This window comes from Eutrema salsugineum, unplaced genomic scaffold, assembly GCF_000478725.1.
Source record: "Eutrema salsugineum unplaced genomic scaffold, Eutsalg1_0 scaffold_16, whole genome shotgun sequence".
NCBI classification, from domain to species: Eukaryota; Viridiplantae; Streptophyta; class Magnoliopsida; order Brassicales; family Brassicaceae; genus Eutrema; species Eutrema salsugineum.
The window spans coordinates 180,985-194,844 of NW_006256858.1; the positions used below are offsets into that span (position 1 = coordinate 180,985).

General features: G+C 35.5%; 4 protein-coding genes across 6 annotated transcripts; 1 reads left to right on the top strand and 3 right to left on the bottom strand.

The window, feature by feature from the left end:
- Positions 1 to 21: 21 nt before the first annotated feature.
- On the bottom strand, positions 22 to 1,391 carry LOC18021592 (uncharacterized protein At2g39795, mitochondrial). Its single transcript, XM_006403376.2, has 3 exons — positions 1,047 to 1,391; positions 380 to 741; positions 22 to 283 (listed from the first exon to the last, which is right to left on the bottom strand). The coding sequence occupies exons 1-3, from the start codon at positions 1,305 to 1,307 to the stop codon at positions 124 to 126; spliced, it is 783 nt and encodes a 260-aa protein (XP_006403439.1). The 5' UTR covers positions 1,308 to 1,391; the 3' UTR covers positions 22 to 123.
- A 104-nt stretch (positions 1,392 to 1,495) lies between these two features.
- Positions 1,496 to 3,606, bottom strand: LOC18021594. Of its 2 annotated transcripts, none has more exons than XM_024157911.1 (8): positions 3,444 to 3,606; positions 3,158 to 3,230; positions 2,982 to 3,049; positions 2,757 to 2,829; positions 2,358 to 2,473; positions 2,178 to 2,279; positions 1,947 to 2,046; positions 1,496 to 1,815 (listed from the first exon to the last, which is right to left on the bottom strand). In XM_024157911.1, the coding sequence occupies exons 2-8, from the start codon at positions 3,161 to 3,163 to the stop codon at positions 1,639 to 1,641; spliced, it is 642 nt and encodes a 213-aa protein (XP_024013679.1). In that variant the 5' UTR covers positions 3,164 to 3,230; positions 3,444 to 3,606; the 3' UTR covers positions 1,496 to 1,638. The 2 variants fall into 2 exon arrangements, with proteins under 2 accessions (XP_024013679.1, XP_006403443.1); XM_006403380.2 differs by having other exon boundaries at positions 3,158 to 3,251.
- Positions 3,607 to 6,676: 3,070 nt separating this feature from the next.
- On the bottom strand, positions 6,677 to 9,856 carry LOC18021593 (ultraviolet-B receptor UVR8). 2 transcript variants are annotated; one of them, XM_006403381.2, is made up of 11 exons: positions 9,569 to 9,856; positions 9,296 to 9,369; positions 9,107 to 9,191; positions 8,900 to 9,013; positions 8,565 to 8,804; positions 8,211 to 8,450; positions 7,840 to 7,883; positions 7,424 to 7,606; positions 7,240 to 7,330; positions 7,097 to 7,140; positions 6,677 to 7,002 (listed from the first exon to the last, which is right to left on the bottom strand). In XM_006403381.2, the coding sequence occupies exons 1-11, from the start codon at positions 9,789 to 9,791 to the stop codon at positions 6,880 to 6,882; spliced, it is 1,461 nt and encodes a 486-aa protein (XP_006403444.1). In that variant the 5' UTR covers positions 9,792 to 9,856; the 3' UTR covers positions 6,677 to 6,879. The 2 variants fall into 2 exon arrangements, with proteins under 2 accessions (XP_006403444.1, XP_024013533.1); XM_024157765.1 differs by having other exon boundaries at positions 7,240 to 7,606.
- A 2,449-nt stretch (positions 9,857 to 12,305) lies between these two features.
- LOC18020729 lies at positions 12,306 to 12,551 on the top strand. Its single transcript, XM_006403382.2, has one exon. It carries the CDS (start codon positions 12,306 to 12,308, stop codon positions 12,549 to 12,551), a length of 246 nt encoding a protein of 81 aa, XP_006403445.1.
- The last annotated feature ends 1,309 nt before the right edge of the window (positions 12,552 to 13,860 follow it).

A 13,860-nucleotide genomic window follows, 5' to 3' on the forward strand; every position in this document is an offset into this window, starting at 1 on the left:
ATGCAAAAGAAGCTGTTAACAAAAAGATTTGAATTCGAATTTCACATTCTAAAAGACCATGTGAACTTAGAAGTCAATACAATAAAACCTGCAACAATAAAGACTACTATTCTTAGAATGTCTTCATTCTTGGATAAAGTTCTTGAGATTCTTCAACCATAGCAAGTACTCTCTGCTATCTTTCTTCATCATGTACTCATACATGAAATCCGTTGCGCTTGCTTTTATTCCTCTGGTCTCGAGAAACTTGTGAAACGACTTGCGCATATTCTCATCCAACTCTCTGCACAGCCAAACAAAGAAAGAAAGAAAATTTGAAGTTTTTGATCATCATAGTAAAAAAAAAGCAACTTTCGAAGATAAAAAAACTGTTGCTTACTGAAAATCAGGCCCATCATATGCCAATTGCTCTTCAGAAGAATTCTCTGGATGGTTCACAGACAAACCATCAATGACAATCTCATCGGGGAAAGCTGTGCAGCTAAACTCTAAGCTGAGTCCACTCTTCTTGGTCACTGTGACAACTAGTGGAATGCTTGTATCATTCGATTTCTCATTACGAACATCTCCATCTTCATTGTCATCCATATCATCCTCATTTTCATCCATGGCAAGACCAGGCATGCTTACTTCTACTCTAATCTGCTCTCCGTTGTACTCTCTAGTCAATGTTACACTCCGGTGTCCAGGTTTATCTTCGATTTTGAAAGGAAATTCACCAGAGGCTGTTGTCCCTTCATCCTGCATAAAGAACATTTTCAATAACCAGGAATCATGTAAACGCTTAAATCACAATTCCTAATCCAGTGCTTGTGAAAATAAAGGCATGATCCAAATTTGGAACTTACTCAGGCAATTCAAGTAGAAATGTATAAATTAAGGCAAAAATACGCCAAATTTTCAACATTTGCGTTTTCAATTCTCTTTTAGATATCAAACTAAACCCAAACAATATCTTCTAATCTGATAATCTCTCGATTGTTTCCAGTGAATACAAGTGAGCTGAAAATGGCGTTTTAGGAAATGGAAAAAGTGGGTTAATTTACCACATCGTGATCATCGGCTTCGAAAGCTTCGTTGATCTCGGAGTCAATCACTTGGAGAAGCGTCTGATCGGACTTTAACCGCTCAGTGGCCGTCGAATAGAGAAAGCCACGAGATACGAAAGGACGCAGCAGAGAAGATGGCTTGGGAACAACGAGAGACGAGCGATTGACGAAGACAGAGACGGCCTGAGCTCGAGCCACACGAGCACACACGAAAGCTAAACTAGAAGCTGACCTGCGAATGCACCAAGCGAAAACCATGGCGGTTTCAAGAAATTGGATTTTTCTCAAGGTTTTTCGCCTTTACTTAGGGTTTTAAGTGTTGCCCAAAAAAAAAAAATTATCACAGATACAAAATTCACGAATTGCACTGATCTGTACCGAAAGTCAACGTAAACCAAATTAATTTCTTTAGTTGACTTCCGGTTTGTATAAAAATCCGGTACGAATCTTAAAGAAAGTAGCTTCACAAATCCAACTCATAATTTACAAAGTCACAATGATCTTTTAACAACTTGTATAACTAGCTAATAAAGAGACTAAAATGTTCTTAAAAGTTTTCACTAATTTGGTTTACACTCGGAACCATCTTCTATGTGACTCGGATCAACAATACAACCATTATGAACACACAGGTCATGGCGAACATCAAAAGCCATTGGAAACAACTCGTCTTTGAAGACTCTGAATAAATCTTTGTGGCTCTTACGTTTGCGTGTCCCGTGCTCGCTAAGCTTTGCTCAATGGCCTCCTCGGTAGAGTCAAGTATCTTTTGTCAAATGAATCCACCACCACAACAACAAAAATGTTAAGACCAATGAAGCCACAGTAAAAACAATATACTACGAACCAATAGTAACAATAATTGGGGGTTTGTGAGGAAGAAGTTTAGCATCTAACCTTCTCTGTATTTTGCACAGATTGGCTTATCATGAGGCTACTCTCCTTGAGTTGTCTCGCAAGTACCACCATTTCATCCGTGAGATGCTCCTGAAGCTCTCTGCCATCAAATAATTGACCAACACCGCAACTTAAACTCAAACTCACATCGCGATCATCTTGGTGTTTTACTAAGGAAAGTGCACAGATTATATGAGTTCCTTAGTTTTTCTCATTGAAGTATGAAAGCACCTGTGCTTATCAATGTGTGCTTGAGCCGCGGTGTCTAGTTTTACTGTTTTTGATGGATCAGCATTAGCAGCATCATAGCTTTGATCCTTGGAACTTGTAGACCTAGCTCAGTCAAAGAAGCCAGTAAGAAACTAAAAAGTTTACAAGGTTAGAAGCTAGCGAATCAAGTATTCAACTTACACAATTCTTCTTCTCAGCTGTGAAGAAGTCGGACTTCGAGCATCGTCCTGTAATTTTGGAGAGCTTTCACAGGTGGAGTCCTTAGCAAAAGGTTCATCAGATACCTCTGTGACAGGCTGTAAAATTTGGCAAAGATCAACAATCTTTTTGGTATTAGTCACACAAGTAGAGCTTGGAATTCTTGTAACTAGAAATGGTTCTACGCGGGAATTCTTGTAACTAGAAATGGTTCTATGCGGGAAGTATAGTAGGAAAGAAAGTTGAAACAATTTACTAAGAAACAATGCGCATCATATTAGCTAGAGCCTACATGTCTTCTATGAGGTTACTCCTAATTTCTCCGCTCGAGAACCCAAAAGAAGAAAGAAAAACAGTCTCTTTATAGTATAGGTGACTTACCACTTGAGCAGCTATTTTGGAAGCAACAGCTTCAATCTTCTCATAGTATTCATTCACTTTAGCCTTTGTAACTCTGGCAAAGAGATCAGAAGAGAAGATAAGCAATTCAACTCAAATCTCTAACACTTGATCCTAGAAAGAGATAACCAAAATCGAGATATTAACCCAGTAATCTATGAAAGATTAAATTTGCAATGCTGAATCATTCAGAGAGAGAGTAGTAACCTGGGAAGACCTTCAGGTGTCTTCTCTTCCGAGAGTTGTTCTAATTGTTCCCTCAGAGTAGCAACATACTGCAAATATTTACATCAAAGTTGGTTTTGAGGCTATAAGCACAATAACAGAAGGAGATTACAAGAAACTAATATAGTGTGTACATGAAGAAGATCTAGAAGGCGTACATGCATAAGTTTTGACTGATTTTGTTGATTAGGTGCAGCGGAAAGCAATCTCCTTAAATTGATCTCTGTTTTGCTGATTCTCATCATCACAGATCTGACAAAAGAATTGAATATTCAGATCCAACTAAGAGACCACACCAAAAACGAATCGAAAACCCAATTCCAGAATCCTGAGAGACAGGATAGTGATCGATTCCAAAAATGGAATACTTGATTTCGCGAAAACATAAATTTGAATACTACTGAATTCAGGAAACAGATAGAAAAGAAAAGGATGAGGTTAGACCTTGTTCAGATTGGAGAGGAGAAGATAAATCGAATGCCTTCAGTTTCTCCGAATTTCAAGTCATTCAGACAATTCGTCAAACACCTTTGAGGCAAGTAAAATTCGAGACGAAAGGAAATTTGAGTGAACGTAACTTTTTTATTTGCAAGAATAACATATTGTGTATCCGGTTTATGGCTTTGGTTGCTTTAACCGGTGGCTTTCTATTTAAATAACCGAAATCATAAATACCCAAACCATTCATCAAACTCGTATGAATAAAATTATTGAAATGGATTATCCATGTTTCCACTAGGCTACAAAAACAAGTTCGGACAAAATCAATCAAATGGTTCATTACATCACTCTATATGGCGTTTCAACTTCTCCATTACAATAAATATCATGGCAAATATAAACATGTTTTCAAGTATCAATATGTTCTCGAACCAAGACCACTAATGATTGGTCGTCGATGTTATGTTTCTTTACGTGGATACCACGCATCACCGTGCAGCCACGCGAAAGCCCAACACCGGAACTCAACCACCATCTTCAAACGTCGTTCATTATATTTCTATGCAAAACCTGAAATAAATCATGATACAGTACAAAATATATATGGAATCTTGATTGGTGAAACAAATATTTTAATGTTAACGCAAGAAAGTCAGAGTAACTCACTTCACACCTGATGCAAAATGGTGTAAGATAGTCAAAACGATCTTCAAGCTCGTTTGGAAATGTGTGAGTTCTGCTGATACAAGAACAATAGACGAGAGAAACGAGATTATCAAATTGGATTAGATTATAACAACAATATACTACGAACGAACTTATATTAAATATCCCATCAGTAACCTCATTGGATTTAAACTACTTTAAAATATATAGACCAAACAAAGTATACATATTCAAGCTTCATGAGGAAATTAATGTTTGTCCAAAACATTTAATAACACTGTTTGAAGAAGTATTATTATATGAGATTCAAATTGAATAAATATTAACCGTGTAAATGAAGAAATATACTCCACGTTCATCAAAATATACACTAATTTGTGTGCTTATATATATGATGTTTATAATGATAGTTTCAAGAGCTTTAGATGCTTCTTCTTTACTTTTAAAGTGAACAAAAGAGATTTTTTTTTGTTTATACGAAAGATACGAAAGATATAACATATTCGGAATGGTTACCAAAATAATCTTATAGGTCATATTTGTTGTGTTTAGGGTAGCTATGAACACCTAGTATATTTGAAGGACTCCAACCTATGACTTACAACATCTGTTTATATGTAACATGGACTCAGATCCATCAACAACTAGATTCAAGTAAAGATAATGTCTAATATTGGCTCTAATAAATTCCATATAAAGGGTCTGTATACTTTTGTTGCCTTAACCGGTGGCTTTCTATTTAAATAACCGAAATCATAAATACCCAAACCATCTGTGGTAAGAACGGGACATTCATCAAACTCGTATGAATAAAATTATTGAAATGGATTATCCATGTTTCCACTAGGCTACAAAAACAAGTTCGGACAAAATCAATCAAATGGTTCATTACATCACTCTATCTGGCGTTTCAACTTCTCCATTACAATAAATGTCATGGCAAATGTAAACATGTTTCCAAGTATCAATATGTTCTCGACCCGAGACCATTAATGATTGGCCGTCGATGTTTCTTTACGTGGATACCACGCATCACCGTGCAGCCACGCGAAAGCCTAACACCGGAACTCAACCACCATCTTCAAACGTCGTTCATCATATTTCTGTGCAACACCTGAAATGAATCATGATGCAGTACAAAATATATATGGAATCTTGATTGGTGAAACAAATATTTTAATGTTAACGCAAGAAAGTCAGAGTGACTCACTTCACACCTGATGCAAAATGGTGTAAGATAGTCAGAACGATCTTCAAGCTCGTTTGGAAATGTGTGAGTTCTGCTGATACAAGAACAATAGACGGGAGAAACGAGATTATCAAATTGGATTAGATTATAACAACAATATACCACGAACGAAATTATATTGAATATTCCATCAGTAACCTCATTGGATTTAAACTACTTTAAAATATATAGACGAAACAAAGTATACATATTCAAGCTTCATGAGGAAATTAATGTTTGTCCAAAACATTTAATAACACTGTTTGAAGAAGTATTATTATATGAGATTTAAATGGAATAAATATTAACTGTGTAAATGAAGAAATATACTCCACGTTCATCAAAATATACACTAATTTGTGTGCTTATATATATGATGTTTATAATGATAATTTCAAGAGCTTTAAATGATTTTTATTTACTTTCAAAGTGAACAAAAGAGATTTTTTTTTTTCATACGAAAGATATAACATATTCAGAGTCGTTACCAAAATAATTTTATAGGTCATATTTGTTGTGTTCAGGGTAGCTATGAACACCTAGTATATTTGAAAGACTTAAACCTATGACTCTTACAACATCTGTTTATATGTAACATGGACTCAGATCCATCAACAACTAGATTCAAGTAAAGATAATGCCCAATATTGGCTCTAATAAATTTCATATAAATGGTCTATATATTTTTGTTCTATAATTCCATAAAAATGGTCTATATATTTTTGACTTGAAGAATTTTTTTTTCATATGTAGATAATATATTCAGAGTGGTTACCAAAATAATCTTATAAGTCATCTTTGTTTGTGTTTAAAGTATCTATGAACACCTAGTATATTTGAAAGACAAAACTTTACAACATCAGCTTATATGTAACATGAACTCAGATCCATCAACAACTAGATTCAAATTGAGATAATGTCCAAAATTTGGTTTTTGATTTTTCATTTTATTTTATTGATTTAAACTTATTTTCGTTGAAGTATTTTTTTCATTGTAGACTTATAGTGTTATATGTTGGCTTGTTTATAAGATTGAGTTGTTTGATTTATCGATTTGTGTACTTTATAGATTGACCCAAAAAAATGATTTGTGTACTTTATAGTAGTTGACTTCATTTTGATTTTCGTAGCGTTTTTATCAAGTAATCGATTTTATATTTTGGTTAGTTGATTTTTTCACAAAATTGATTTATTTTAACCCTTGATTTAATTTTTGCATCCATTGACTTATATTTTATCGTTTTGACTTATTTCTTATAGTAAATAATTTTCTATAGGATTGTCTTGTTTTAATATTTAGTAGCAGAAGTATAAAACATAGGAACATCAGCTGAATCTAAATTATTGTTTTCAATTCCCCTCCATTTTAAAGTTAAGCTAATCAGAAGAAACAAAAGCTGAGTAAATCAGCCTTACATTGTATATACTTGCTGCTAGTGTATGTACAACACTACGTCTATGTATATGAAATCTAAAGTTGGCTCTAAACACTAACAAAATTGGGGGATCTCTGTGTGTGTGTGTGTATTGTGTTGTGTGGCACATTCAGAGAGAGGGTTGGCCTAGAAGCAGAGTATGCCACCAACCACACGCAATGTTTTTGGGGAAGCAGTCTTTGATTTTAACCTCTGAAGGAGAATTCCGATCAATCACGTCTCCTAGACCCAACTGTTTCAGTCACACAAAACTGTCTTTCATTAGTAGAAAATGGAACAAAAGCAACAATAGTTTGCAATTTCAGAAACTCCTGCTATATCTTTACCTGCCCGTATTTGTTCCATCCCCAGCAGAATACTTTCCCTTCATCTGCAACCAATAGAAACAAAAAGACAATGCAGTGTTTAATCTTTAAAGATGAATTTTCTTTCCAAGGTAACTAGAGGTGGTCTTGGTTATAATGGGTACCTGCGATTACGGCGGTGTGACGAGCACCACAGGAGATGATTTTGACGTTCACGTTTTCCAAATTTGGAGCCTCCAATAATTTTGGAAGAGTCTGAAATAACATATTGGTTTTCAAGTTCAACGAAAGGCCTTCAGAATTAGCATTACTAGAGCTGAGTAAAACAATATAGTTCAAGATTCTTACCTTGGCTTGATCGCAACCAGTACCTAACTGGCCAAATTGGTTTCCACCAAACGAATAAACATCACCATCAGATGAAAAGCAGGCTGTGTGCCATAGACCTGCAGCAACTCCCTCTATTTGAATTCCCAACAACGAGGATACACATGTAGGACTTAGTTCATCGTCTGTGCTCCCTTGGCCACACTTCACAGAGCAAAAAAAAAAGAAGAATATTCAATTACTTCTAAAGACCCATATATAAGAACTAAGTGCAAAAACTAGTAGCACAAGTCAAGCAAAGGAGATTGTTTTCAGTTGATTAGCTTTCCTCAAAATTTAGTTGCCAAAACCACATATAGCGGAAAGCAAGAATCTCAACTCATTCAAGTTTTCAGCAACTGTTTGAAATAGAAAAGCCAAAGATCTTTCGTGCTCACCTGTCCATAAAGCCCCCAACCAAATGTAAGGAGCGCTCCAGTATCTGTCCATACAAAAATTGTTACAAGTCATTCGTATTAAATGCAAGGCAATTTATAGTTCATCTGAAAAATCCTTAAATAACATTGACCAATCTTTTCGCCATTAAAGGGTCGACATTTTTGTGGCCTGTTCATAGTTTTATGAAGGACTCCAAGAAGCCTCAAAACAAGCAAACCTTAACTAAGGAATAGTGCAGAAAGGAAAGCAAATTTCAAAATCCTGGTTACAGAGTTCATCTAAGGTTGAAATGCGTTATTTTCAGTGATAAATTTAAACACTCGAATCAAATAAAAGTCTAGCCACAAAAGAAATATAGAGAGAACAATACCTGTGATCACAGCACTGTGTCGCCCTCCACATGCAATCCTTTTAACATAACTTCCAAGAACTCGGCCACATTGTACCTCTGAACTCATGTTTACACCAGAAACGGCCACAGAACTTTCTTTTCCATAAGAAGAAGGCTCAATGCACGGAATAGGATGAGGAGAAGAGACTAGGCGTACACGGGAGCCCAATCCAAGCTGTCCTTCTCCTCCATAACCCCAACCCCACACCTGTCCAATATCTGGACTTCAGAGAAAAATTAGGATACATAAGTGTTTATTACAGCACACCAGGAGCTCTTACAGCTTAATGGAGATACCGTCACTGATCGGTCTAAGAAGCTGAAAAATCTCACCTGATAATGCTAGAGTATGACGTCCACCAGCAGCAACACTGACAATCCTAACTCCTGGAGCCAACGATACAAGGCAAGGCAATGCCGAGAGGTCGTTGTTGTTCTCGGACTGTGATGAGTTTTCAGCAGCTTGCTTTGCCGGCGAAATCCGCCTTTTCTTTGTTGATTCCGCTCCACCTCTAGCTTCCATTTGAGAAGACGTGCCACCGCTAGATTTTTTCCCTTGAGAACTAGGGCTCACTGCAAAAGATACACCATCCTCCAAATTCATCCACAACGCAAAAAACATATTTATAGAGCTTTCACAAAACAGGCGAAGGAGAAAGGTGATTCACCTTGCTCTGCTGAGAAAGAAATGTTTCTTTCACATGAATCTCCCTCTATCTGTCCAAACACTCTCCCAGTGGGTATACATTTCCTCCATCCCCATGTATAAACTTCATGGTTCTCTGTAATCCAAAGGAAACAAATGGTTCTAAAACAATTCAGTAATGAACTTCAAAACAGATGTGGTCAAGCTAAAATCAGATCATGAAATGCACCTGTAACTGCCACGCAATGAGCCCATCCGGCCTCAGCTTTCTGTACACTAACCTCCGGAGGAAGAGGAAAAGGCTCCGGAGTTTCCTATAAAAGCGAAACATTAAGTGTAACTCAATTTAGTAAGAGACTGTAACACTAATTTTTTTCACAATTAGCAAATTCACACAACAAGAGAAAGAAAAGCTTACTCCGTGCTTCCCGGATGTGACATAGCTTTGACCTAGATCATCTGTCGAACCCCATGTAATTAGCTTCCCCGATTCTGATAAACATAACCAAAGAAGTCAAGTAATCAAATACAAAACAATCTCACTATGATTTCGATTAAGCTAATCTACAATCAAATACATTGTGAGATTTGGGAGGAATTCGAGAATGTGGAACTTTAAACGCAAACTGATTGAAACCGTTTCTGAAAGATGGAAACCTAATAGATTGAGAGAGAGAGAGAGAGAGAGAACCTGCAGTAGCCATTGCGAAACCGCAACCTCCGCCGGAGACATCTTTCCAGGAGCTTTCGACTTCCGGCGGAATCTTCACCACGACCGGTGACAACAGAGGCGACCGTTGCGGCGAGGCTCCGGGCAAGTAACCCCACATGTACACCACTCTCTGCCCTACTTCCTCCTCCTCCTCTGGTGCGACGGCGTTAGCTCCAGCCTCCGATTTTCCCTCGCCATTCATTTCAGTTTTTAAAAAAGACTCGACGAAGAAAGCAGAAAGAAACAATGAATTGAAAAATGCAGTTTTCAGAGAAGTTGACGTGTAAGGGGTATGTGTATGTATAGACGGAAGGGTTTGATGGGTTTTTTTTTCTTTAGAGAGATAAAAAGGCTATATTTTCAAATAAATCTCTATGATTTAAGAATCTTTGATTCATCCCCCGTATTTATTTTTGTATCAGAAAGAACCCCTCTTCCATGTTGTTTTTATTTGAAAATATTAAAACTCGTAATCAAAATTTCCGCAGCCGTAATTCGTGAACAAAGAAAGATTCATAACTAATATTTCACATACATATATATTCAGAAACAATTAAATGTATATATGGAAAAAATGTATATATGGATGAGTCCAAATGTATTGGTTAGAAAGTCATTTCATTCCCTTTTTTCTGTAAAAATCATTTCCATGAATATTTATTGATTATGTCTAATTATTTTCATTAGCATACATAATACAGCAGGTTATTTTTTCGCTTGGCTTTTTAGTTTTACATTTAGATGTTTTGTATTTCAAAGGTTAGAAATAAACATTATTCAAATGACTTTTTACAGTGTTTTCTAATCATGCACATAAATAAGTCATAAACAAATTTCGTAATTAATTCATAAAATTAATTAAAATTAGTTGCATATATTAGCCGTTAGGTTGCAATTAATTTGTAGAACAACAAAATATGGAGTTACGATATAGAAGATGAGTGATTCAAATCTTTTATATGTATCATTACTAGTTTTGGATCTAGGAAATTTGATGATTTTAATAGTAGTAAAAAACGATTGGGGTTTCAAGCATAATAATATTGTACCCAAAAAAGGAAAGAAAGTAGTTAAGAGTTATATCTTGACTTTTAATTATGAATTCTCACAAAATTGTTGGGATTTGGTGGACAAAATTTTGAAATATCTTTTATCCAAAATAAACATTTGAAATATCTTGGAAAATATGTGAGCCAAGTAAATATCTCTTCGGAATATATATTGGGAGATATGTAAGCCATTCAAATATCTCTTTCGAATATGTGGACCAAAACATTTACGAGAAATGCAATTTTGTAATATCGTTATTTGTTTCCCAATATAGGGTTGTCTTCAGAAAGTGTTTTTAGACACGACCCTGGTTATATTGACGAATGAAGAACGAGGAAGGACAAAGGAGTGTTTATACGTGGATCAGATAACAGGGGCGAGTTAAGAAAGTAGCAATAAGTTTGGGGTTGTTTTAAAATCTTACAAAAAAACGCGGAAACGTATCATTATTTCGGAAATGAGAGTAGCCACGTAGGATAAATAACGTGGGATGTCCATATACGTGGCGTGACATGAACCGCTAATTTTCTGGCGAAATCTAAGCCAAGAGTTTGTGACGAAGTTTCTGGAAGCAGAAGTGTGGTTTTGGTCCATAGGGACGTCGGCGAAGCCAGTGGGGCTCGTTCAATGATTTTTGATGACACGTCGCAGGCTCTCAGACGAAGTGAGTCACGATGGGACCTACAAGAACCTGAGCTAGCAGTCACTGATTTGTCTTATATTTTTTTTCGATTTTGTTTCCTTTTTGTAACGTGGATAGAATTGCTAATTTTTTGAAGAGAAGAACAAAGTATTTGGGAAGGAGTAAAACCCATCAGATTAATAAACGTAATATTCACACACACACATACAAAATATTATTGTTTTTGGAATTTCCTTACAATGTTATTACATATGAACATTATAAATTTACACTGATTTTTGCCACCTCTGATTTTATTATTCAAGAGAGAAAACCTGATTAATGGTATGTACAAGAGATCTCGCAAGAAGAGAATTAATAATAAACCCACTATAAGGTTACACTATCCATGTTAAATTCAACACATTTAGAGAGTAATACATATTATTATTCAAGTTCTCATTTTGCCTAGAAGCCAATTCTTTATGAAATTTTATACTAAAAAGCGCGTGTTTTATGTTATTTCATCGAAAATGTCATAAAAATATCTCAAGCAGAACGATAAGAGTTGAACATATAAGATTTCAATATTGAACGATATTATGTTTGTGTTTTTTTCTTTCAGTTTTGCTAATTTCCCAAAACCTTAAACGAGAAAAATATACTTATCATATTATACGACACCCAAATAACATCCTTTTTTTTGTCAAAGTCCAAAAAACTATACTTAAACCATAATTATAGCATCGACGTTGATATCAATTTGTATATTCTTAGCAGTTTAGAAAACGTATTACGATCCAAGTTTTGTTTGAAAACTATCCGTACGTACGTGCACTAACGTGTCTATCCACATGTTCATGCGTTTAGCAAAGGAAATTGAAGAAGGTAAGCAAACCAATCCGTGTGACAAAAAACTCACACGTTAAGTGTGCAAACCATCGCTTCCAACATCTTTATATATATTACAATCCTTAGAAGAACATAAACGTAACACATGCATATTGCCACATCGGAAGCAAACACATAAAAAGAAAAATATTAATGGATGTCGGGAATCGCAAGAACGACGAAGCAAGTGTGTTTCAGATGCCTCTTCACTACCCGAGATACTCTAGAGAAGATTACCAAGACATGCCAGAGTGGAAACTCGACAGGATTTTAGCAGATTACGGTTTGTCTACTTATGGTGACTTGGCTCACAAGCGAGAATTTGCTATGGGAGCTTTTCTTTGGATTTCAACTCATAATCCAAAGTTTTATCAAGACAAGTCATCAACTCCAAACTGAAGAGAGACAAAATCAGCTCTCTTGCATAAGGTTTAAAAGTTTAAACTACCAAGTTTGTGCTATGCTACGATGAATTATGTTAAGTAATAAAGAAACATATGTAAATTAGGAGTTTCTTGTAGCAGTATGTAATGGAAGCAATTAAAAATCAAAAACTAATTTCACCACATATTTGGATCGAGCGCTTCCCCTACACTCTTTTAAAAATTTAGTGCAACTGTCCTCAATGTAACTAGTTTAAGCCTAATTTCTCCCTCATCTTTTCAAGTTTTTAAATTTTCATATTATAAGCGGACAATTTATTTTGGGCTAAGGCCCCACCAAACTCAAGGCCCAAGAAGCAGAACATAGTCCACCACACCCACCAATGCAATGGATTCAGAAACCTTTGTTTACAAGTTAACTAGCGCTGATACTCTTTTTGGACCACTCTTAATTTTGCCTATATCATTCTATGAACAACAAAGTTACAACAAAGATTTAGTAGTTCTTCGTTTAAGTTTCTTAAGAAATAACTTAGGACTGAAATCATATTGTACCTTATGAAACCGTGATATGTTTATACATTAGTTGTTGCTAGATATGAATTTTTACTAGGTCTAAGAAATCAATATCAGGATCTTTAATAAGTGGGATTTACGATAACACGGCACATATCACGATACAAAATTAGAAGCAAATGGCGCATATCTGTTACAAAATTAGAAGCAAAATGAATTTTCAATTATTTGGCTGGGCCTCATGAGAATCAATGTTCTCTTACTTCGGACTCTGCGGTTGAGTTCCCGAATGACTTGGCGTGTTGTCTTTTGGAGGTTCGTAATCGATTTGAGCAAACACACTTATCATACACTCCTCTGTTTCACAATTATCCTTCATTTCCAATCCCTTTATAAAAAAAACACAAAAAATGAAATAAAGGAAGTATTTTAACCAATCTGCGGAATGAACGTACACATATTTGTTTTATTTTACTTTCATTAAGTTATATATATTGTTATGAAGACTCACCTGTGTTCAATGATTAAACCCCAAAAGCTAAAATACTTATATGATATGTTCGACCATGTCAGATATAAAATACTAGTATAAGATATTTTATATTCTACCATAAAATTCTGACCTGTGAGTAAAGAGTCGGGTTTGGCCGAGCGAAAGATGCAATAACCATGAAGCTCAAAAGTAACGTTGTAGCTAGAAGCAAATTTGTCTTCGCCATTGGTTTTATCTTCTTTGTTCATTGTTTGGGGAGGGGAAGAAAAAACATATTTATAAAGATTATGAGTACATATGGATTGAGTGAATTTGG